Source organism: Trichechus manatus, unplaced genomic scaffold, assembly GCF_000243295.1.
Source record: "Trichechus manatus latirostris isolate Lorelei unplaced genomic scaffold, TriManLat1.0 scaffold00181, whole genome shotgun sequence".
NCBI classification, from domain to species: Eukaryota; Metazoa; Chordata; class Mammalia; order Sirenia; family Trichechidae; genus Trichechus; species Trichechus manatus.
In genome coordinates, this window is record NW_004444117.1 from 3,174,156 (window position 1) to 3,201,118 (window position 26,963).

Here is a 26,963-nt window from a genome sequence, read left to right on the forward strand (position 1 = left end):
AGAGAAACTATTTGTTCTGTAAGCCTTCACCTGAAGTACAATAAAAAATAAATAAATAAATAAAAATATATTAAACAACCAAGCTAGAAAGGAGAGACGGGGAAGAGAGATGCTAAGCCATATGATGATCACCCAGGAGCAGAGACTCAAAAGAGACAAGGACCTTCCTCCAGAGCCAAAAGAGAAAAGTTTCCGTTTGAGCTGGCAGCTTGAATTCAAACTTCTAGCCTCCTAAACTGTGAGAAAATAATTTTCTGTTTGATAAAAGTCACCCACTGGTGATATTTCTGTTATAGCCGCACTAGATAACTAAGACAATAGGTACTATGGGGACTGCCTAAGATAATAAATAAAAAAACTGCTTGTAGCAGAGTACCTGGCATATATATAGTAAGTGCTCAATAAATTGCCACTATTATTATTTTTTCTTATTATTAGAACAGTAACATTAGAAATAAATTGTTCCAAAATAAATGAAAAAATAGTGTTACTACTGTAATTGTACTAATTACCAAGTCAATTTCAACATTTATTCTGATGAGGCAGAAAGAATTCTTCCCAAACAAGCAATCCTTGATAATCCATGACATACTCTGGGAGAATGATTCTAAACTGAATACATTATTTTTCAGAGTAATCAAGCAAAATGTAGACAATACAAAGAGACTAAGGATTCAATCATAGCCAGTTACTTAGTAAATGCATGTTTTACAGACGCTTATGGTCATTATTTGAGGGGAAAAAAAGAAAGAAAATTCAACTAAAGGAAAAACATACACATCTCAACAAACAGACGGCAATATCAAAAATAAATACAGTCACAGGATTATGTTGAAAATTATACAGTTTCAGCAGAGGTAGAACACCTACTTCTATAGAAATAACTTCTAGGAGAAAAAAATCTACAGCTCCCTCTTGTTGTTTACCTGGATGAGTCATGGTGACTGGCTCCTCCTTGGATTTATTATTGTAGATGACTACAGCAACTGCATTGTGGAAAGCAGCCCGTGAAATTTTCTCTTTAAATGTACAATTTCCTCTCTGCAGCAAGGCAATCCACTGTTTGATATTAGGAGGAACAAAGAACCGTGTTTGAGGATCACAGCCCAGATGATCAGCAACTAAACAGAAAAGGAAAAACACACACAAATATATTAATTTTTTCCTGAGTAAAGAAAAATCAATAAAACTTCTCAAGTCTTTACCACAGTGCTCAACTGTCCTCTGAACACTTTATAGCTCTAAAGCACTTCAAGCGCCTTGCTGCCAGCAGAGCTATGAATACATCCACAAACAACGGTACAATGAGTCTGAATCAAGATTTGTACAAAGAGCCACTCCACTAAAATTCAACCTGTGACGCAGCTTAAAACAATGAAAGTCTCTTTTTAACCTTACAGGTTGACCAAAAAAAAAAAGAGGCTGATAATATCCAGTGTAGGTTGGTGAATAACAGGCAAAACCAGAAAGAAAAAAAACCAGAACCCTAGTTCTGTGCCCTAACCCTTACATCTGCTCATTCATTCGCACTTACAACCTCCCCACTCCCACGGAGGTGAGGAAAAAGGAGATGAATTTTGCTTGGGATAAATGAGAACGCCAAAGTAACCTCTGGTTCAGTTATCAACTGGTCTCGCTGAAATTCATTTCTGCTTGAAAAATTCCTTAATAAGTATCTATGGAAATGAGAAAATTTTGTTTTGGCCTGTATTTGAAAGTTTAAATAGTGAAGATAATATTAAGCAAGAATAAATACATTATTTCTCTAATTTATATTTATTGGTAAAGATTACTCTACGATTCCACGTTAACGTAAGTATTAATTTACTTTATCCACCTGTCTAAAGGGATACATGAAAATACCGAGACCATCCCTTGGGACTACAAATTACAGGCCATTGTTATAGATTTTCTGGACAGCTGGTTTCAAATACCAGTAAGTACATTTGAATTTGTCAGGCCAAGGTCCTCAATTTTTGATTTATGGTCATCATAGCTATGGTACCCTTTGCAAATCTTAAAAAGAAGCCCCTGGCTTCTCTTTACCACTCTCCTACACCCTCACGCTCTGAAAGGGGAGGGCAGTCCAGAAGGGGAAAAGAAGTCACAAAAAGTAAGCCGTAGGGCTGTTGTATACAGTGGTGGAGAATGGAGAGCCTGATGCCCCCTGGAGTCAGTAACTGCCAGAACAGCGTGTGTTAGGGAGGGGAGGTGAACACATCATATATTTGATACGCCCAGAAGGGTGACTCTAAAAGAAAATGAAGAAGGAAAAAGAAGAGTAGTTGTGGTACACAAAACATGGCACCAGTGGGGAAACATTTGCTTTCCACACACCTGGAAGCCCACTGCTTCGCAAAAGACCTAAATGCTTACACTACTTAAAGAAACTGTAAAATGTAGATATGCCACTAACTTCAGAGACTTTCAGAGAAATATTACTGTAACATTCCTACACAGATAATATCTTTCCCAAAATTCTCTTATAATTATCACGTTGACAGACTGCAACGAGAGAGTATTTGCTATCAGAGGTCTCATAACACATACAGTGGCAGATAACTGATTTCACAATTCGTCACGATGGATACTGTCTACAACTATTACCTACCCTTTTCCTTAAATAATTTCTGAACTCTGAAATTTCAATCCTTTTTCAATCAAACTAAACAGGAAAATCAAAGCCTATGTCATGATTTGGTAGCCGAGTATTAAAGAACAGAGTCAAGGCATCGAGAAACTAGAAATCCTGGAAATAGCTGTTTTCTTTCAGTGTTATCTGTTTTACAGATAATTATGCTGTTTTAAAACATAAGCATTTAGGCAACCTATCATGATAACCTCACATAAGCATTTAGGCGACCTATCATGATAACCTCATTGTCTTAGGAGAACTTCCAATACTGTATTCAAATAGAGAGCAATCAAAAAACTTGTTTTAAGTGTTATTTTTCAAAACATACTGTGGCATAAACCCTCAAAGGAAATGCAGAACCAAGACTATCAAAACAGATTTGCATGCCTGCCTTTTGTGAAACATTCACTCATTTTCCTGTGACTTATCCCTTCCTCCTTGTGGTTTCACACACATTTATAGTGCAGTAAAGAGGAAAGAACAAGGTTGTGGAATCAGCAAGAGCTGGGGTCCAAATTCTAGGTCAACTACTTACTACTTGAGCAACTGTCACAGGCTACTTAAATTTTGATCTTCAGTAAAGACTGAAATAAAATTCCCATCTCACACAACTGTGTATATGAAAAAATCTATAAATTCCTTTACCCTTGAATGAGTGCTTAAAAAAATTTTTTTAAATTAATTCCGTTTCCTTTTATTTTATTGGTGTTCACCCTATCCTGTCTTAATGACCCAGTCTGATGCCTTGGAGATTTTCTGTCCTAGTGTATGTGCAACTCAACCACATAACTCAGCAGTACACTTCCATCCCATATCCCTCTGCTCCTGACAGCTTCCACTCCCAAGTCTCGTTCTCTTCCTGTTCCTTTTTGGACAGTGTTGCTGTCTACTTAGAATGGCAGTTTAGGAATATGCACAATGTCCTAAGAGTAAAAAACAAAACAAAACATAGCGGGGGTGTATCTTAGTTATCTAGTGCTGCCAGAACAGAAAAACCACAAGTAGATGGCTTTAACAAACAAATTTATTCTCTCACAGTCTAGGAGGCTAGAAGTCCAAATTCAGGTTGTCAGCTCCTGGAGAAGACTTTCTCTTCTCTGTCAGTTCTGGGGGAAGATTCTTGACATGAATCTTCCCCTGGTCCAGGAGCTTCTCAGCACAAGGACCTCAGGCCGGTAAGGACGCGCTCCCCTCCTGGTTCTTCACTCTTGGTGGCAAGAGGTCCCAGTCCTCTCTGCTCCATTCTCTCTTTTATATCTCAAGAGACTGACTCAAGATACAACATAATCCTGTAGACTGACTCCTCTCTTATTAATATAACTGCCTCTAATCCTGCTTCATTAACATCATAGAGGTTAGGATGTACAACATAGGATAATCACATCAGATCACAAAATGGTGGACAACCACACAATACTGGGAATCACGGCCCAGCTAACTTAATACACATTTTTTGGAGAACACAACTCAATCCATAACAGGGTGCAACCACAAAGTAAAATACTTCAAACATACTGTAGGAGGACTTATGAATTTTCCTAAAGGAATTCCCTCCCACGAAGAACAGATTCTATGAACAAATGTATGATCAAAACAAATTCAACAGACTGTATGAGCAAACAAATGTTCCTGCTCCCCAAAATTCACCCATATCATCATCCATAAAGTCTCTGAAAACATTTATATCAGTAAGAATATAATATGCAATAATATGTAAGAATAAGATACACAAGTTCCTGTTCAAGGAAGTACTGTTCATTATTCAGAAAAAGAAAACATTGGCTTTCCATAATCACTTAATACTGTAGTATGCTCACTTTATCTAGGTATTCCTTCCTGTGATTAAGGAATATACAAACAATGAAAATAATATTAACAGCTCTAAAACAAGTTTTCAAGAAGACTGATAGCCGAGTATGATTAAGTGGCACTACTTCAAAATTTAGCATCAGTTATTTATACTTGAAGCAATGTATTAAATGAAGACATATTATAGCATAATAGATCTATGTAGTAATTATGAACCATTAAAATTTATCAATAGCAATTTTGCTCAAATTAGTAATTACTTTAACTTTGGTTTTTCTTACTTGCCAAATTCGTAAGACGATACTACCTCTGCTTGTTTCTGTTTATTAGTTACACTGTCAGGAAAAATTAGAAATTATAATAAAATAGTCAAACTATAGATGATACAAAATACTATATTACATAAAAACTTAATTTTAAAGAACTGCTAAATTTACTGGGGAGGCATGACTGGCACATAAATTAAGTATCAACAAGACAGTACAGATTAAGTGCCAACACGAAGAGTACTTAGAAATTTATGAAAGGAAGAGAACATAACGATAAAGGTTTAGTGGGAGTTGGAACCTAAGCAGGGCCCCTGAAAATTGCCCAAGCAGAAAGAACAGGGGTGCAGAAGTGACTAGCAAAAGAACACAGAACAATGATTAAGCCCCTCTCTTGAATTCTGGTGAAAATCAAATAAGATGATACGTAACTGAAGCTATAACACTATACAAATTTAAGATGATCAAGTTCTGAAAAGAGCACCCCCATCTGTAATGGGAAAAGAAGAATATTCTGGTATGAAGAATATGTAAATATGTAAAGGGTTCTGTTAAATAGGAGCCCTTGTGGTACAATGGTTAAGAGCTACTGCTGCTAACCAAAAGGCTGGCAATTTGAATCCACCAGCTGCTCCTTGGAAACTCTATGGGGCAGTTCTAAATAATAAATAAGATTGTCCTTCCCCACTCTACCAGTCTGAAATTCCCTGCTTTGATTTGATTTAATAAGACCTCATCTCTTTAAAACGCAAACCTCTCACATGATAAGTAGTAGTCACCACTTTATTGTGTGTGTTAATGGTTAACGGTTTCCTTCCTAACCCTGACAATAGGTCAACTGTCTTCAGATGAGAGTCCCGCAGGCTGGGGCAGAAGAGAGAACTGAGGAAAGCGTTTTCTGCAGAATAGTCACGACAGGTTGTCTTCACTCCAGGCACACAGCACAGTTGCCCAAATGTGCCTCTTGGATCTCAGAGCCTGGAATATCTTGTTTCATCTGCCTGATATGCCAATCCCACCATTCTCCTGCTGACCATACCTTCTAAACCTCAGGATTCCACTAAAACATCTCCAAAAACCTTCGATGGCCTCCTAAGGCTGAACTGGGTGCTGTTTCCATGGCGCTCTGGGATTATATCCAGTGTGGCATTTATTGAACTGTAACTGTTTATTTCTGAGTCTCTCCTAAAATGTGAGCTCTATCATCTCCTCCAATGTGTATGGCACACAGTAGATGCTTAACATACTTGATGAAGGGAGGAGGAGAATGACGGGGAGATTAAGCAAGAAGTGACATAAAGAGAAAGCTTGTGCCAAAGGTCTCTCTTTGTTTCATGCGGTAATGTTCTGACTGGAGTAATGTTCTATCAGCTGTTACCCACAAAAGAAGTAAAAATAAAAATAAGCCTAATTAGTTACCCCACTTAAACGTTTCCATTGTCAGGATACATTCTGGTTATTCGGTCTCCTATTCCCACACATTAGATTATAACCTCTTCAATCTTTAGATTTCCTGCTTCTATCTTGTCTTTATTTTCCTTTTGTTAAATTTTAACTTTATGGTTCAAAGGAAAAAGATTTTTTTATTGTGCTTTAGGTGAAGGTTTACAGAGCAAATTAGTTTCCTACTCAATAGCTTAGACACAAATTGTTCTGTGACACTGACTGCAATCCCAGCAATGTGTCAGTGTTCCTCCCATTACCACCTTGAGTTCCCCATTTCCATTTGTCCGGTTTTCCTGCCCCTTCCTGCCTTCTCATCTTTGCTTTTGGGTAGACGTTGCCCTTTTGGCTTCATACAGATGACTATTCTAAGGAGCACTTTCCTCAAAGATGTTGCTTTATAAGAGGAAAAAATATTTTTGTTCCCAATTTCTTAATCTTATTTTTAATGTTCAACTACTGGAATCATTGTCTTTTTCATCCCTTTATCCACCTCCATGGACATAAGTGATTCTCTTACTATTTCTACACTTTCACTAAAGTCTAATTTCTTATTTCGTTTTATTACTTATGTTCATCAGGTTAAACACCTTGTTAAAAAATTTTAACTCTTCCTTTCTTCTTTTTATTAACTTACTCGTAATTTTCTATTAACCTTATATCTATCTACTCTATTCCTCTTTTTTAATCCCCTTCCCCCCTCCTTTTTTTTTGTTGCCCTTCCTCTTCTGTAAAACTTTCCTTTCTGGTAGAATTTGTTATCATAATGGGCAGCAAAAATGGTCTGGATCCTATCTGTTCTTGATTTCTCAGGAACCTTACATTAGTGGCCATTCCCTCTTTTTCCTTTTCTTCTCATTTAAACTTGCTGGTCTCTTGTCTTTTTAAAAATAAAGGAGGGAAAAAAGACACCTCAAGAGATTCCCCTGCTGTTCCCATTGCCTTAGTTTCCACTCATTCCTCCTCATTTTTCAATCTTTCTGCCTCCAACCACTCCACTAAAACTGCTGACTATAAGGCACCAATAACCTCCACGTTGCTAAATCCCAGGACACTCTTTGTCCTCCTCCAAACTGACCTCTTAGCAATCTCTGTCCCTACAAGCGCTCACCTCCCTCTTAGCAATCTCTGTCCCTACAAGCACTCACCTCCCTAGGCTCCCTCAGCTCCCAGGGACCACATCCTCCTGGCTTACCTCCTTGGAGCCTGCTTTACTGACTCCTCTCCCTCCACCTGAACCCTAAATGCTGCAGTTCCTGAGCACTGTGATGAAGGCCTAGGACTCTCCAAGGCTGTAATTCTCACTGTGTAGATGGTGGTACACTTTTTTTATTCCTGGAACAATGAAGCTTACTAACATCTCACACCAACCAGCCCATTTCTGGGAAACAATTTTTTATTTTTTACATATTTAAACCCATAATTTCCAATGTATACAGCTAAAATCAGGTCAACAGCATGCTAAGAATCGGGAGAGGAATGTGAAAAATTACACACAGGAAATGGACCCATTCTGAGCAAAATCTCTGGTCTTGACCTTGATAAGTTAACAGACATTCTTGAATGTTTCCACTGGATCACATGGAAGAAGGCACAGGAAGGAATTTCTACAGTCAGATTTATGGCAAATTACTCCATATCTAATTTATTTGTTTCCAGGTTGCTTTGCCCCACTTCCAGGGACTAGAAGTAGACTCTGTTAGTTGCAAACCAGCATCTGCTTTATTTAAAAACAGAAATCTTATTCCATTCTGATATCTGCACATCTCCTCCATACAGGTATGTGCTTTATGTGAGACCTACCCAGCTCCAGGGATAGACACAAGATCTCAGATGGGGACACAGAAGTGAAGAACTTAAATATTTGAAGGAGAGGCTTTTTCTGTTTCCGACTGGATGCAAGTAAGAAAACAAGTGACTCCAGCTGTGGCTGCCAGTCATCTTATGATGAAGAGGACAACCTTAGAATGACATTATACCTCTGGATGACAAGAGGAAGAGATAGAAAGGAAAGAGATATCTGATAACATTGCTGACGTGGCTGAATCCTTAAACCCTAAAAACTGTCCTACCTTTGAACGTCCAGTACTGAGACAAGACAAACGTCCGCATCATATTTAAGCAATCTAAGTCAGAGATTTCACATGTGCACTCTTTTGTTGTTGTTGAAAATATATAATCATACACTATTTCAACAATTTCTACATGTACAACTTAGTGACACTGATTACATTCAAGTTGTGCCACCATTCTTGCTATCCTTTTCCAAATTATTCTACCACCATTATCTTAAACTCACTGCCCCCTAAGCTTCCCACCCAAACTTTCTAGTTGCTGTTGTTAATTTGATCTCACATAGACAATTCTTTAAAAGAACACAATGCTCAAGGCAGACATATTTAACTTATTAAGATAAACTAGGGTTTTTCTGGTTCAAAGAAGGCTTCTGGTGACACTTTTGTTGAACGTTTAAAGATTAAAGACTATCTTTAAGGGTTCATCCAGCCTTAAAGCCTTCAGAAAATCTGGATTCCATTAAGAATGTGAATTTTGTCCCACATCTTTCCCCCCTTTGGTCAGGATTCTTCTATAAAATCTTTGAGCAAAATGATTGGCAATGGCAGCCAGACACCATCCAGTTCTGGTCTCATGGCAAAGGAGGGAGTTGTTCATGGAGGTAACCAGACATGTAATCCATTTCCTCTTCTAATTCCTGACTCATGGAGCACTCATTTTTATTACGTAAGTCAAGCAGAAACTGCCTAGATCAGGGGTTTACCCTTGTTGAGTAACTCTCTTAATTTATCCAGATCCATATTTGGGAACCCAAGCCCACCAAGAAGGTCAGCACCCAAAGAGAAAGGGAGCTGCCTTGGAAAAGTCTTTTGAGCACAGGTGCCAATTCTTTGTCTCCTTCTCTTACATGAGGAAAGAGATAACTATTTGTAAGAAGAGAGCGTCACTTAAAGGTTAACATTCAGAATAAAAGTTTCTAACAAGGGCTCCATGGACAGAAGAATTCAGGGGATCAGCAAAACTTGGATGGGGGAGAAATTCATCTTTATTCTTATTAAACTCTAAATAAAATCTAGCATTTCCTTCATTTATGAATGCAGACAGCAAACCAAATATAACTCTGTAACTGGTAGCAATCACATTACAGTTACCACAGATAATGAAAAATACCAGTAATTAAAGTAACTAGCCACCACGTGTCTGTCAGTTTGTTGTACTGTGGTAGCTTTTGTGTTACTGTGCTACTGTAAGCTGTGCCACTGGTATTTCAAATACCAGCAGGGTCACCCTTAGTGGACAGGTTTCAGTGGAGCTTCCAGATTAAGACAGACTAGAAAGAAGGAACTGGCAGTCTACTTCTAAAAAAAATTGGCCAGTGAAAACCTTATGAACAGCAGTGGAACAGTGTCTGCTATAGTGCTGGAAGATTAGCCCCTCAGGTTAGAAGGCCCTCAGAATACAACTGGGGAAGAGCTACCTCCTCACAGTAGAGTCGACCTTAATGACATGGATGAAGTCAAGCTTTTGGGACCTTCACCTGCGGATGTGGCACGACTCAAAATGAGACAAAACAGCTGCAAACATCCATTAATAACTGAAACGTGGAATGCGCACAAAGTATGAATCTAGGAAAATTCGAAGTTGTCAAAAATGAAACGGAATGCATAAAGATCAATATCCTAGGCATTAGTGAGCTGAACTGGACTGGTAGTGGCCATTATCAATCAGACAATCATATGGTCTACTACACCAGGAATGACAGACTGAAGAGGAATGGTGTCGCGTTCATCATCAAAAAGAACATTTCAAGATTTATCCTGAAGCACAATGCTATCAGTGAAAGGATAATATCCATACGCATACAAGGAAGACAAGGTAACACAACTATTATTCAAATTTACATACCAACCACTGAGGCCGAAGATGAAGAAATTGAAGATTTTTACCAACTTCTGCAGTCTGAAATTGATCAAACATGTAATCAGGATGCGTTGATAATTACTGGTGGGTGAAATGTGCAAGTTTGGTGATGGAAAAGACTCCGGAAATCACAATAGAATTTTCCAAGACCAACGACTTCCTCATTGCAAATAACTTTTTTCAACAGCATAAAGGGCGACTATAGACGTGGACCTTGCCAGATCGATACACAGGAATCAAACTGACTACATCTGTGTTAAGAGACAATGGAAAAGCTCAGTATCAGCAATCAGAACAAGGCCAGGGGCCGACTGTGGAACAGACTGCTCATATGCAAGCTCAAGTTGAAGCTGAAGAAAAACTGGAACAAGCCCATGAGAGCCAAAGTACGACCTTGAGTATATCCCACCTGAATTTAGAACCATCTCAAGAATAGAAGTGACGCACTGAACACTAAGGACTGAAAACCAGACGAGTTGTGGAATGACATCAAAGACATCATACATGTAGAAAGAAAGCAAGAGATCATTAAAAAGACAAGAAAGAAAAGACCAAAGTGGATGTTAGAAGAGACTCTGAAACTTGCTCTGAACGTAGAGTAGCTAAAGCAAATGGAAAAAATGATGGTCAAAGAGCTGGACAAAAGATTTCAAAGAGTGGCTCGAGAATGCAAGATAAAGTATTATAATGAAATGTGCAAAGACCTGGAGACAGAAAACCAAAAAGGAAGAACATGCTCAGCATTTCTCAAGCTGAAAGAAATGAAGAAAAAATTCAAGCCTTGAGTGGCAATATTGAAGGTCTCTACAAGGAAAACATTAAACAACACAGGAAGCATCAAAAGAAGATGGAAGAAATAAATAGTCACTGTACCAAAAAGAACTGATAGCATTTCAGAAGATCACATATGATCAGGAACTGATGACACTGAAGGAAAAGGTCCAAGCTGTACTGAAGGCACTGGTGAAAAACAAGGCTCCAGGAATTGACAGAATACCAACTGAGAAGTTTCAACAAACGGATACAGTGCTGGAGGTGCTCACTCATCTATGCCAAGAAACTTAGAAGACAGCTATCTGGCCAGTCAACTGGAAGAGATCCATATTTATGCCTATTCCAAAGAAAAGTGATCCAACAGAATGTGGAATTATCGAACAGTATCATTAATATTACACACAAGTTAAAATTTTGCTAAAGATAATTCAAGAGCAGAGAAATTCAGATCAAAACTACAATGAGGTATCATCTCACCCCAACAAGGCTAGCATTAATCCAAAAAACACAAAGTAATAAATGCTGGAGAGGTTGTGGAGAGACTAGAACACTTATGCACTGTTGGTGGGAATGTAAAATGGTACAACCACTTTGGAAATTGATTTGCCGCCTCCTTAAAATGCTAGAAATAGATGTACCATACAATCCAGCTATCCGGCTCCTTGGAATATATCCTAGAGAAATAAAAGCCATCACACAAATAGATATATGCACACCCATGTTCACTGCAGCACTGTTCACGATAGCAAAAAGATGGAAACAACCTAGGTGCCCATCAACGGACTAATGGATAAATTATGGTATATCCACACAATGGAATACTACGCAGGGACAAAGAACAACGATGAAGCTGTGAAACATCTTATAACATGGAGGAATCTGGAGGTCATTATGCTGAGTGAATTCAATCAGTCACAGAAGGACAAATACTGTATAAGACCACTATTATAAGAACTCAAGAAAAGGTTTAAACACAGAAGAAAACATTCTTTGATGGTTACAAGGGGGTGGAGGGAGAGGGAGGGTTATTCACTAACTAGATAGTAGATAAGAATTATCTTAGGTGAAAGGAAGGACAGCACTCACTACAGAGGAAGTCAGCACAACTGGACTAAACCAAAGCTAAGAAGGTTCCTGAATACAATCAAACACTTTGAGGGAGAGAGTAGCAGGAGTAGGGGTCTGGGGACCATGCTTTCAGGGGACATCTAGGTCAACTGGCGTAACAAAGCTTATTAAGAAAACATTCTGCATCCTACTTTGGTTAGCGGTGTCTGGGGTCTTAAAAGCTTGCCAGCGGCTATCTAAGATGCATCAACTGTCCCAACCACCTGGAGTAAAGGAGAATGAAGAACACCAAAGACACAAAGAAAGGAGTAGCCCAAGAGACAGAAAGGGCCACATAAACCAGAGACTTCATCAGCCTGAGGCCAGAAGAACTAGATGGTGCCTGGCTACCACCAATGACCGCCCTGACAGGGAACACAACAGAGAGTCCCAGATGGAGCAGGAGAAAACTGGGGTGCAGAACTCAAATTCTAGTAAGAACACCAGACTTAATGGCCTGACTGAGACTGGAGGAACCCTGGAAAGCATGGCCCCTGGATTCTCTATCAGCCCAGAACTAAAATAATTTCCAAAGACAACTGTTCAGACAGGGATTGGACTGGACTGTGGGACGTAAAGTGATACTCGTGAGGAGTGTGTCTCTTAGTTCAAGTAGATACAAGAGACTAAACGGGCAGCTTCTGTCTGGAGGGGAGATGAGAAGGCAGAGAGGGTTAGGAGCTGGTTGAATGCACATGGGGAATCAGAAGTGCAAAGGAGGAGTGTGCTGTCACAGTACGGGGAGAGCAATTAAAGTCATGTAACAATGTATGTATAAATTTTTGTATGGGAAAAATTTTTTAAAAAAAGGTAATTCAAGAAAAAAAAAAAGGAAAGAAAAAAAAGATAATTTAAAGGTGGCTGCAGCAGTACATCGACAGGGAATTGCCACAAATTCAAGCTAGATTCAGAAGAAGACGTGGAACAAGGGATATCATTGTCGATGTCAGATGGATCATGGTTGAAAGCAGAGAATACCGAAAGATGTTTACTGCGTTTTATTAACTATGCAAAGACATTCTCCGACTGTATGGATCGTAACAAATTATGGATAACATTGTGAAGAGTGGGAATTCCAGAACACTAAACTGTGCTCATGAGGAACCTGAACATAGACCAAGAGGCAGTCGTTAGAACCGAAGAAGGGGATACTGCATGGTTTAAAGTTAGGAAAGGTGTGCATCAGGCTTTTATTCTTTCACCATACTTACTCAATCTGTATGCTGAACAAATAATCTGAGAAGCTGGACTATATGGAGAACACAGCATCAGGATGGAAGGAAGACTCATTAACAACCTGCGATATGCAGATGACACAACCTTGCTTGCTGCAAGTAAAGAGGAATTGAAGCACGTACTGATGAAGATCAAAGACCACAGCCTTCAGTATGGATTCCACCTCAACATAAAGAAAACAAAAATCTTTACAGCTGGACCAATAAGCAACATCACGATAAATGGAGAAAATATGAAAGTTGTCAATGATTTCATTTTACTTGGATCCACAATCAACACCCATGGAAGCAGCAGTCACGAAATCAAACGACACATTGCAGTGCGCAAATTCGCTGCAGAAGACTTCTTTAAAGTGTTAAAAAGCAAAGATGTCACTTTAAGGACTAAGGTGCACCTGACCCAGCCACGGTGTTTTCAATCGCCTCATATGCACATGAAAGCTGGACAATGAATAAGGAAAATCAAAGAAGAATTGATGCTTTTGAATTATGATGTTGGCGAAGAATACTGAACACACCATGGACTGCTAGAAGAACGAATAAATTTGTCTTGGAAGAAGTACAGCCAGAATGCTCGTTAGAAGCAAGGATGGTGAGACTTCGTCTCACATACTTTGGACATGTTAACAGGAGGGATCAGTTCCTGGAGAAGGACATCATGCTAGGTAAAATAGACGGTCAGTGAAACAGAGGAAGACCCTCAAGAGATGGACTGACACAGTGGCTGCAACAACAGGCTCAAGCATAACAAGGATTGTGAGGATGGTGCAGGACTGGGCAGTGTTTTGTTGTACTGTACGTGGGGTCACTATAAGATGGAACTGACTTGACAGCATCTAACAACTAATAATTAGACCTACCACTAGATCTTGTTATTTAATATGCTAATAAAGAAACACACACATTACTAATCACAAATAATTTCAATACTCTGATAACTGTTTTAGTATACTTGGTGTCCTTTTAATCCTATTTATTTATGTACTTAACACTATTCTAAGAAACAGCCCACAGGTTTCACCAGACTGAGAAAGCAGACTCAACTGCCAGGGTTAGTCTCTGCATTACTTATTGTGCTTACTGATATATTTGGATTTATTTCTATTTTATTTTGTGCTTATTCACCCTGCTTTTCCTAAGCTTCTTTATACACTTTCCCTCCTTCTCTATCTTTGAAAGGATTGATCAAATTTTCTTTATTCTCCCCTTTTACTCCATTCTATATATTCAAGTTCTACTTTTCAGTGGTTATCCTCAAAATGTTAACATGTATACCGGATACAAGTCTACATTTAATCAATACCTCTCTTCTCCTGAACAGCACAAGGCCCTTAAAATATGCATTATGGCTACCGTAACAAATTACTACAAACTTGGTAGCTTAAACAACAGAAATTTATTCTCTCAGTTCCGAAGAACAGAAGTCTAAAATCAAGTGTCAGCAGGCCTGTGCTCCCTCCAAAGGCTCTAGGGGAGAATCCTTGCCTCCTCCAGCTTCGCTGGTGGCTCCAGGCCTTCCTTAGGTTTGTGGTCACATAACTCCAATCTCTGCCTCTATATTCACATGGCCTTTTCCTCTCTTCTCTGTGTTTATGTCTTCCACTTCTCTCATAATGATACTTATCATTGGATTTAGGGCCCACCCAGGTAACCTCAGATGATCTCATTTCAATATCTTTAATTACATCTGCAAAAGTCCTTTTTTCAAATAAAGTTCTAGTGAATAGAATACGGATATATCTTTCGGGAGGCCATTATTTAACCCACTATTGAGTGCAACTCCAATCACACACCCCATTTTAAGTGCCCCATTTTAAGTGCAACTGTCCGGTATTTCTGTTCCACCTTGCTTTATTATCTCCCCCCTCCAAATATTTACAGTTTTATACAGTTAATGCTTGTTAAACTTTACCTACAGATGCTCTGTTAGCCCTTCTAACATCCCACTTTTTCTATGTTCCATTTCCTTTGTCCTTACTCTATATCCTTTACAAGTTCTTTCAATGAGGATCTGTTAGGATAAATTCTGCCCTTTTACATCTGAAAATGCCTTTCTTTTGCCCTCACTCTTGAATGACAGTTTAACTAGGTTAAAAAAAAAAAATTCTGGATTGTTATTTTTCTCTCAGTACTTTGAAGATATTATTGTCTTCTGACTTCTTATGCTGATGCTGAGAAAGAAGCTAAACAAAACATTTTAAAACAAATAGTGTAGGCTCTCAAATGTTACTGTTATCAACTTTTTACTTTTGAATCTATTATTTTTAAAAGTATAATAAATGTATTTATTTTTCTCCTAATTGGCAATTTTTACTTATGATTATTTTCAAAAGAAATTCTTACAGCAAATTATTAGCCTTTCATAGAAAATTTTTTACAAAGAAGATGACAATAAAATACCTTTTATATACTTAGAGTGCTGGATGTATCAATCAACACTGCAAGAAGGGTCATATATAGTAGAATTGTCAGCAAGTTTAATTGTCAATAGCTATCCATTATCATTTGTCTTCTATACTTAGTTACTGTACATCTCAAATGGATTTTGATTATTTTTTACATCCTTAGAACTCAAATATATCTGCTGGATGTTTTCCACGACATAATAAAAAGCATCTTAAGAGTAATTTTAAATGATGGCTAATACAAATCACTGTACATGAAAAGTATGTTAAAAAATAATATCTCTTACAACTGATATACAAATATTTCATGCAAGAAAGCTGCTATAAATCAAAATAATCGAAAATTATAGTTAGGTCCTGATACAATCATGGTGTCATACCCGTTGAAAATCAAACCCGTTGCCACAGAGTCGATTTCAACTCATAGCGACCGTATACGACAGAGTAGAACTGCTCCACAGGGTTTCCAAGGAGCAGCTGGTGGATTCAAACTGCTGACCTTTTGGTTAGAAGTCAACCTCTTAACTTACTGCGTTACCAGGGCTCCAATATAGTGTCAGAGTACAGCATAAGCAATTATTTAATCCCCATGTCTCCCCATTCTGCAAAAGGATTACAGTACTAAGTACAACTCTTTCTGAAGCTCTCTTTCCTCTGGGCTCCTATCCATCATGTTTCCCTCCTACCTTTCTGACTGTTCTTTCTCATATTCCACTGCTAGCCCTTTAGATTGGAAAACCTGGTGGTGTAGTGGTTAAGAGCTACGATTGCTAACCAAAAGGTTGGCAGTTCAAATCCACCAGGCACTCCTTGGAAACTCTACGGGGCAGTTCTACTCTGTCCTATGGAGTTGTTGAGTTGGAATCGACTCAATGGCAATGTGTTTGGTTTTTCTGGTTTAGCCCTTTAGATGGAGGTGTTTACCAAGGTTCTATCCTAGGCCCTCTTTCCACAGTGGGCAATCTCATCCACTCCCATTCTTCAACTATCACTTACATGGAGAGAACGACTAAATCTAAATCTCTTTCTTGAGCTTCATTCTTTAATTTTCAATTGCCTGCTAGATCTCTCTCCCTGAATACTGAGTACCTCAAACTTACTATCTTCCCCTAAATGTGATTTTCTTCCTGTGTTGAACTTCTAGCTAATGGTATCATCATCTACCTAAACACACAAGAATGTAATCCCTGTTGCAAAACAGGGAAGTGGCTAGATACAGACCCAACTCAATATTCTGCTTTCTTGGCTGCAACTAAGGGCCCACCAAGACAAAGCAAAGCCACTGTCACTCAACACTGTTGATGCACACGGGGGAAGAATGGACACCATCCAGAGCCCAGAGTACTATCTGCCAGCATTATTAATTCTTGGATAGAAAAGTGAAGGACATGGGAACAAACTTGTTTTGTTTTAATCATTTAAACACTGTTTTTTAATCATATGACCTTCAAGGAAAGCCAAGTAAATAAAGTCATTCAAGAACACGTATCTCGTGTCAGAACCCATGTCTGAGAGACAGAAAAGAGAAATAAGATTCTAACTGGGCAATATATCAAGATCAATCGGCCAAATGGAATAAATCAATATGAAAGTTCTTGGCAGATCACAAAACTGGCAAACAAGGTGGAAGGCCAATGAAGATTCCATCTATCTATAACACGCAGTAACCTAGTTCAGCCAAAAGCAGGAAGTCTAACAAGTTCTTGATCCGCTTTACCATCCGTTTCTTCTCCCAAAGGATAATAATGGCTAGGGATAAGCAGGGGAACTGCCACCAGAACCTAATGTAGGCCCAGAATGAAAAGTGACTAGAAACTTGAAAAGAAAGCAACATATCATTTTAGAGTTTATAAAACCCAGGGCAAAGAAACCTGGGTAGTTATAAACCATATGGATGAAGAAGAAAATGAGACACTACTTACAGAAACCAGGAAGAATACATAAGGGAAACTAAACTTGAAGAAAGACTCACACAAAAGTTTTAAGGCAAATGCAGGATGCTAGTACAGACCTTTAAAGATTATTTTAAATTAAAAAGCCCAGAAAAAGTTAAAGATTGCCAATAATGACAGTAATAAGCAAAGCAGCTTCCATCACTGCTTTTCAAAACAAATTTAAAAACAAACCAACTTTTCTTAAAGTATATTCTGAGCAAGAATAGAAAACAAATAGGTCTACTACTCAGGACCAACAAAGCAATGGATAAAAACATTTCTCAAAATCTTTTGCCTCTGCTTTCTCTATCAAAGAGAATAACCTGGTAACGGAGAGGATTAGAGCAAGGTTAAAGAACAGTGAAACACAAAATAGGTGCAGAGACTGTAAAAAAGTAAATTCTTAGGGCAGACTTCTCTATTATTTTCACTTCCTCTCATTGAAACTTCTGTTTCTATCTTGTACATTCATGCTGGTTTCTTCAAGTAATCTCTCATTTTCTTTCCTATTAAAATAATTTGTAATTACCTAGTTTTCTTTGCCTGGGATTTGCAAACTTAAAAAATGACATACTTGCTTTCTTCCAATGTTCTTGTCACTTTCTGACACATCACTAAATGCAAAGTCTACTTACTTTCCATCCTCAGCATACCATACTCCTGAGCAGTGTCACAGATGCCCACTTTTTCTTTTTTTGAAACACTCTCTTCACTTAACTTTTGAGATAACATGCATTCTCCTATATCTTTGGCCTCCTCCCTCTCTCTCCTCTTTGCTGGCTTGTCTTCTTCCATCTACCTTTAACTGTTGAGAGGACACAGGAGGCTGCACTAGGCCCTCTTGTCTTCTAGCTCACCGTCTCCCAATTTAATTACTATCTACATACTGATGGCTCCTTCTAAATCCAATTACCTACTAGATACTGAATGGTCCCAAGGCACTTCAAGCCCAACATGTTCAAGACAATTCATCAATTTTCCTCCAAAAATTTGTTACTCCGCAGTGTTTCCTATTTCAGTCAACAGCACCACCTTTTACCCAGTGTGTAAAACCAGAAAGTGAGACATCTCCCTCTTCAGACTCCTCATATCCAATTAATCACCACTTCTTGTTGATCCAAACTCCTAAAATGTGTCCATTTCTCTCCATCTCTATTGCAACCCTCCCTAATCTCTTACTTAGACTGCTGCTTCCTAATTGGCTTCCCTGTGTTCACTTTTATCCCCGCCCCACGTAATCCATTCTCCAAATAGGACACAAACTTTTCAGTTGTACATGCACATGTCTCCCGAATATATGCATTATAAATGCACTAATAAACACGTACCAATGCTTTTCTTTGACATTAGCTAATATCTTATGGCCCAACACTGAGGTTATTAATTAACAACAGCTGTAATAAATCTGTATTTCTAATAGTCATCATGTTAATTTCTCATTTTTTGGCTTTCTTTCCCAAATCTGATTTTTTTTTTCTCTCAACTTTTTACAGTAGCTAAAAACAGCTTATACTGGAGTAGAAGTATCAGCTCTGCTAGTTTCATTTTGCTTTTACTTTGCAGGGATCTTTTTAAGGCATTTGTCCATTTTATGAGGGACCCACCAAACTCAAACCCACTGCTGTCAAGTTGATTCTGACTCACAGCAACCCTACAGGACAGAGGAGAACTGCCCCACAGGGTTTCCAACGCTGTAAATCTTTATGGAAGCAGACTGTCACATTTTTCTCCCCCAAAGCAGGGCGGTGGGTTCGAACCACTGACCTTTCGGTTAGCAGCCAAGTGTGTTAATCATTTGCACCCTCAGGACTCCTCACACACAGACAATAACAAGTGTTAGTGAGGATGTGGAGAAATTGCAACCTTCATATACTGTTGATGGGAATATGAAATGGTATAACCACTGTGGAGAACAATCTGGCATCTCCTCAAAAACTTAAACAGGGTTCTTATATGACCAAGCAATTCATTCTTAGGTATATACGCAAGAGAAATGAAAACAAGTGGAGAACAATCTGGCAGTTCCTCAAAAAACAGGTTCTCATATGACCAAGCAATTCATTCTTAGGTATATGCGCAAGATAAATGAAAACAAGTGGAGTACAATCTGGCAGTTCCTCAAAAAGTTAAACAGGGTTCTCATATGAACAAGCAATTCATTCTTAGGTATATATACGCAAGAGAAATGAAAACAAGTTTTTACAAAAACTTGCACAGGAATATTCATAGCTGCATTATTTGTAATGGCCAGAATGTAGAAACAACCCAAATGTTCATCAACTGATGAATGGATAAACAAAATGTAGCATATCCATATAATGGAATATTATTCATCCACAAAAATGCTTCAAGTACTGATACATATCACAATATGGGTGAACCCTGAAAACATTATGCTAAGGTAAAGATGCCAGTCACAAAAGACCACATACTATATGATTCCACTTATATGAAATTTCCAAAATAGACAAATCTATAAGAACAGAAAGCAGATTAGTAGTTGCCAGAAGATGGCTGAAGGGTGAGCGGGCAGTGGCTGGTGATGGCACAGGGTTTCTTTTTTGGGGTGATGAGAATGTTCCAAAATTAGACTGTGGTGACAGTTGGACAATCTTGTGAATATGCTTTAAAAAAACTGAACTGTATACTTTTAAATAAATGAATGTTATGGTATGTGAACTGTATCTCAATAAAGCTGCCAAACAAACCAACCTACAAATATAACCATCAGAAGATGTGCAAGGAGTCAGGAATCAGAGGAGGAAATGGACTGCACGTCTGGTTGCCTCCATGAACAACTGCCTCCTCTGCCTGAGACCAGAAGAACTGGATGGTGCCTGGCTACTACTGCTGATCATTTTGCTCAAAGATTTTACAGGAGAATCCTGATCAAAAGGGGGAAGAATGAGGAACAGAATTTCACATTCTTAATGGAATCCAGACTTTCTGGAGCCTTTGAGGCTGGATGAACCCTTAAAACTAATGCCCTGAGGTAATCTTTAAACCTTAAACTAAAACTATCGCGGGAAGTCTTCTTTGAACAGAAAAAAAAAAGCTCATCTTAATTAGTAAACTATATCTGCCTTAGCATTGTGCTCTTTTAAAGAAATAGGTGACACAAATTGACAACAGCAACTCAAAAGGCTGGATGGGAAGCTTAGGGGGCACTGAGTTTAAGATAATGGTGGTGGAATAATTTGAAAAAGGACAGCAAGAATGGTAGCACAACTTGAAGAATGTGATCAAGGTCACTGAATTGCACATGCAGAAATTGTTGAAATAGTATATCTTTGGCTGTGTATTAAAAAAAAAGATACTGTCACCTCATCAAATAAAAGTTCCCTTTATGAAAGTCTTTAAAAAAAAAAAGATCTTTACAGAAAAAAAAAAAACATTATTGAGAGAAACTAGAGAACTAAACAAAAAAGAGGGATAAGCGTGCATAGATTGGAAGTCTCAATACTGTGATGATGTCAATTTCCCCCAAATTGATTTTTGATTCAATGGAATCCTAATCAAAACCCCAGCAGGTACATGTAGGGGTAAGAAGAGGGGGTAGAAACTGACAGCTGATTCTATAAATTATACAGAAAAATATAGGGTGAAGAACAGTCAGGACAAACTTGAGGAACAAAGTTGGAGAATTTACTCTATTACCAAGTTATTGTAATCGAAACAATGTGTAAAGTGCAAGGATAGAAAGACAGATCAGTGGGATGGATTACAGTCTAGAAACTGACTCATGCATATATAATCACTTAATTTGTAATGAAGGTAACACTGCAAGACAGTACAGAAAAGCCAGACTTCAATAAACAGTACTGAGTCACCTGGATAGCCACAGAGAGCAAATTTTGACTCATGCCTCAAGGTAGCCACAAAAATTTCAGGTGGACTGTAGATTTAAATGTGAAATGTCAAAGAATAAAACTTTTAGAAAATGTATAAGAAAATAGCTTCATGATTTCTTAAATAGGAAAAACAAAAAACAAAAAAACTAACCATCAAAAAAAAGACTAGTGAATTGAACAATACTAAAATTAAGAACTTCCCTTCATCAAAAGACATCATTTCAAGAATGAAAAGGCAAACCATAGACAGGAACAAGGTATCTATAAAACACAATACTGACAAAGGATTCATATCCAGAATATACAAAGAACTACAAATTTAAAAAGAGAAAGAAAGGGGAGGGGGAGCGAGAGCCCAATTTAAAAAAGGGGCAAGAACTTGACACACACTTGGTGCTCAACCTCATTGGTCATCAAGGGAAAGCAAATTAAAACCACAATAAGATACTACTACATTTACACCAGAACGGCTAATTTAAAGAGACTGGCAATGTCAAATACTGCTAATGGGAGTATAAAATGGTACAATTATTTTGCTGAACAGTTAGGCAACATCTACAAAAGCTGAATACATGAATTCCAACTCATGACGACCTGGTGTGCGTCGAGTAGAACTGTGCTCCATAGGATTTTCAATAGCTGATTTGTTGAAGAAGACCTCCAGGCAGTTCTTCCAAGGCACCTTTGGGTGGACTCAAACGTCCAACCTTTTGGTTAGCAGCCAAGCGTGTTAACCATTTGCACTACTCAGAGACTCCCAAGCACCCCAAGAACCCAGCAATTTTACTCCTAGGCATACACTCAATAAAATGCATATATATATCAAAAGACGTGCAGAAACATTTATGACAGCATTATTTGCGTTTAACTTTTTTTTATTGATGTTACTTAATGAAGTTTACATTTCAAGTTAGTCTCCCATACAGAATTTTTTTTTTTTTACATTGCTATGAGACCCCAACCGCTCACCCCATTCTGCGACAGCACACTCCTCCCCTCCGCCCGATTCCCCATGAACATTCAACCAGCTCCTAACTCTCTCTGCCTTCCCCTCTAACCTCTGGACAAAAGCCGCCCCTTTGGTCTTTTATATCTACTTGTCTAAGAGGCACATTCTTCACGAGTTATCACTTTATGTCCTACAGTCCAGTCCAATCCCTGTCTGAAGAGTTGGCCTCGGAAATTGTTTTAGTTCTGGGGTGATGGAGAGCAGGGGCCACGCTTTCCAGGGCGCCTCCAGTCTTAATCAGACCATTAAGTCTGGTCTTCTTACTAGTATTTGAGTTCTGCATCCCATCGTTCTACTGCTCCATCAGGGACCCTCTATTGTGTTCCCTGTCAGGACGTTCACTGGTGGTGGCCGGGCACCATCTAGTTCTTCTGGTCTCAGGCTGATGAAGTCTCTGGTTTATGTGGCCCCTTCTGTCTCTTGGGCCAATACTTTCCTTGTGTCTTTGGTGTTCTTTGTTCTCCTTTAATCCAAGTGGTTGGGACCAATTGATGCATCTTAGATGGCCGCTTGCAAGCTTTTAAGACCCCAGACGCCACTCACCAAAGTAGAATGCAGAACATTTTCTTAATAAGGTTTATTATGCCAACTGACATAGATGCCCCCTGAAAGCATAGTCCCCAGACCCCGCATCCCTGCTACTGTCTCTCAAAGTGTTTGATTGTATTGAGGAAACTTCTTAGCTTTGGTTTAGTCCAGTTGTGCTGGCTTCCCCTGTAGTGTGTGCTGTCCTTCCCTTCACCTAAGATCATTCTTATCTACTATCTAGTTAGTGAATAACCCTCACCCTCCCTCCCCACCCCCGTAACCATCAAAGAATGTTTTCTTTTGATGACAGCATTATTTGTAACAGCCAAAAGCAGGCAACTCGGCCAGCAGCAGTAGGATGGATACACAGGAGAATGCATAAACTCTACTGCATACCACTCTTGCCCTTCCTCTCTAAACTTCTTCAGTTCCTCAAGCACACCAAGCTCTTTTGGACTTCACATATGTTCCCTCTGCCTGGAATGTTCTTCCTTTCTGTGCCCCATTTAATTTAATTAATATCTGCTCACGCTTTAGTCTCAGCTTAAACATTTCTTCAAGGAAGCCTTGTTTGAACATCTTAGACCAGGTTAGTTCTGTTTATGCTCTCTTAGAATCCTAATGCTTTCCCCCAAGGACTATCATTAAATAATTACTTGTGTAATTATCTGCTTAATGTCTGTTTTCCCACTAGACAGTACACAGGTGCTGACTCATCTTGCTTCCCCCACCAGAGAGCATGCAGGAACTTCTTGTCCTGTCAGGTACACAGTAGGTACTTAATAATTATTTGCTGAATGAGTATTTGAAGCTGTCCCACACATGAATTTAGGGTTTTTGATCTAGATGAATTATAAATTACAGTCTGGTGACAATGTGCAAATGAAAAACTGAACCACTGACAGTGACCTTTGAGGAATCATAGAAGACATGTCAGAAAACTAACCTGTGTAAATAGCATTACAATATTTTTAAAAATGATGAAGATGGACTGTGCACACTACAGACTGGTTAACCAAAAACCAAACCAGTTGCCATCATGTTGACTCCAACTCATGGCAACCCTGTGTGTGTCAGAGTAGAAGGGTGTTCCACTGGGTTTTCAATGACTTATTTTTCTGAAGGAAATCACCAGGCCTTTCTTCTGAGGTGCTTTAGGGTACCCCTAATCCTTAGTAAAACTTCCAAAATGATTATTAAAGGAATAATTGATAAGCACTGAGAAAACTATAACCACTGGTGCTAGAAAAGGTTCACTACGTGTTGTCACCAGAATATAGTGGCTCCTCAAAGAGGTCTATATCCTAATCCCCAGAACCTGTGAATATGTTATATAGCAAGACAAGGGGGAATTAAGGTTGCCAATGGAAGTAAGGTTGCTAATCAGCTGACCTTACAATAAGAAGATTAGCCTGGATTATCCAGGTGGGCCCAATGTAATAACCCCACTGCCATCAAATCAATTCCGACTCAGCAATTAAATATGGAAGAGGGAGGCAGAAGGTCAGAGGGAGATCTGGAGATGCTGTACTGCTGGCTTTGAAGATGAAGGAAGGTGAGCCAAACAACGAAGGTGGCTTCTAGAAGCTTGGAAGGAGGTCAGTCCGAGGACAGCCCAATGGCCATGGTTTCTCCCTGTCTCTCCCTCTGCTAGTGTCCCTGAGCTTTGAGGAACAGACCAAGGCTCACCCTGAGGCCTGATGTTCTGCCCAGATAAGCAGCAGGGCTGTGGAGATAAAAATTCAATCCAGGAGGCTCTGGCTGGTGCCTATGATGAGCCATGGATCTCCTTGGGTTGTTAAGCTGAAAAATCTACAGCCATGCTTAACCTCAAGTACCCCTGGAGTATAACTTCCTTACATTAAGCCAGAAAATCTGCAGCTGTGCTTAACTCAAGTGAGTCACATGACCCCTGGAGCATAAAACAATGTGGGTACAAGACTTTGGGGTGCCTCGCCTATAGCGCAATGTGAGGCACTGTGGAGCAGTCTCCATCCTGCTCGGACAGCTTTCTGAGCCCAGGAGGGACCAGTTCACCATGAATCTGTTCCTGTTGTTTGCTGTCTGCTCCCTGTAATGCACGGTTTTCACTTGGCCAACACTGTGTAAGTGTCTCCCGTGTGGGACTCAACTGGACCAGATGGATGTAGCACCCGTGGTGGGATTACTGCTACTGGCTGGGGCCCTTATCGTAGTAGTCTTGTGACTGTTTGGGATCTTGGGACTGCCTTTGAGGTAACCTTCATGTGCAACATGAAGCTGGAAAAGACAAGGAAACGGATTCTCCGTAGGGCCTCCAGAAGGAACGCAGTTTCGTCAACACTTCTACTTTAGCCCGGTGAGACCCATTTCAGACTTCTGACCTCCAGAACTGCATTTGTGTTGTTTTAAGCCACTAAATATGTTAAGCCACTAAATTTGTTACAGTGGCAATAGGAAACTAACTCACTATGGTTAAATCATTAAAGATTAGTTTCTTTTCCTCCCTTGGCATGGTGCCTAACTTGGCAGATCAGAAATACAGGATAAAAATGTCTTTATACTTCTTTCATCAAAGCACTCGATTATTTCTTTTACGTATATCATAAGAAATATGAGCCAAATGCAAAGTGAATTAGAAAACTCCATGAAACACCCTCCTTCCATGAGTGCTGATTAATGAAGTAATTTCAACTACCTTAGAAAGATTTTTGCAGCACACCACAACGGTCTGTTCATTCATACTCTTCGATACTTTTATCAATAACTTAGAGCAGAGATTCTTAACCCATGGACTACTTGGGGCATCAAGAGGCATCTGAACCTTCTAAATCTTATTAAAAATCTTGTGTATGTCTACATAAAATGTCCGCAACTTTCACTGAAGTCTTATAAGAGGATCTATAACTCCCAAAGGTTAAGAACCACTGACTTAGCTAAAGTTGTACAAAGTATGCTCATCATATTCACAGGTGATGATACAAAGCTGCTAGAGAGAGTAAAGGCTGTGGATGACAAAACAGGATTCAAAAAACATCCTGAAAGGCTGAAAGAACAGGCTGAATCTAGCAAAGATAAAATTATACAGCTTAGGAGCAGCTTCTATGAAAAAGACTTAGAAGGTTTAATCAACAGTAAGCTCAGTATGAGTCAGTGATGAGGGCTACCAAAATAACTCATATGACTTTAGGCATGTGTCCAGAATGATGAAAAAAGTAGTTCCATTCTCCTCCACACTGGTGTAACCAACTCCCTTTTAGTGGAATACAGACAAATGCATTCTAAGCAGAGAAACTAGAGTGCTGAAGAGGTTTAAGATACCATGTTACCTAAGAATGGTGGAAAGAAATAGGGACATAAAGCCTACAGTCAAAGGATTTGAGTTAGATGAAAAAGTTTACTACTGCCTACAGATATAACCTTTTTTTTCCCCAGCTGAGAAAAAAGACCTTCTAACATTCAGAGTTTTCTGGAGATGGACATTGTCGATTTTTGTCACTGAGTATGTTTAACCTTGAGCTGTACAATCATCCACCAAGAATGCTGAAGCCTCAGATGGGCAGCTAGACTTGATGATCACTGATGACCATTAAGTTCTATGATAGTATAACTCCTCTCCCATCCTCCATCTGTCCCTTTAATTGGCCAAGATATAGAACCAAAGAACCACAGAACTTCATTAATATGGCAAACACTGTATGGGGGGGGGGGAGGGTAAAGGGTAGAGGTGGGTGGGATGCCAGCCAGAAGGTACACATTATAAAGAATACTTAGTAAGCCTGAGGACAAGCTGAAAGAAGATAAGAATGGCTTCAGCAAAGTGAGCAAGGGTAAAGATGAATGGCCTGAAGGAGTGAGAGGCTGGAGCTAGAACAAGAAGTAACTTGTATGCCACAGTAAAGAGTTCAAATTTCCATTCTAAGGACAATGAGAAGTCACTAAAGGGGTTTAAGCAAGGAGTGACATGACTGGTTGAAGCTTCAAGATTATTCTGGCTACCGCAAGGGAAAAAATTGATGGAAGTTGAGAGAAGAAGTAGAGACTAAGAAAGA

At 39.1% G+C, this 26,963-nt stretch overlaps 1 protein-coding gene across 1 annotated transcript in view; it reads right to left on the reverse strand.

Moving 5' to 3' along the window:
- Positions 1–26,963, reverse strand: part of RNF130 (ring finger protein 130) — a 132,128-nt gene that overhangs the window by 95,920 nt on the left and 9,245 nt on the right. The window contains exon 3 of the mRNA XM_004387185.2: positions 927–1,121. Coding sequence (XP_004387242.2) covers positions 927–1,121 — 195 coding nt within the window. The remainder of the gene's footprint in view (positions 1–926; positions 1,122–26,963) is intronic.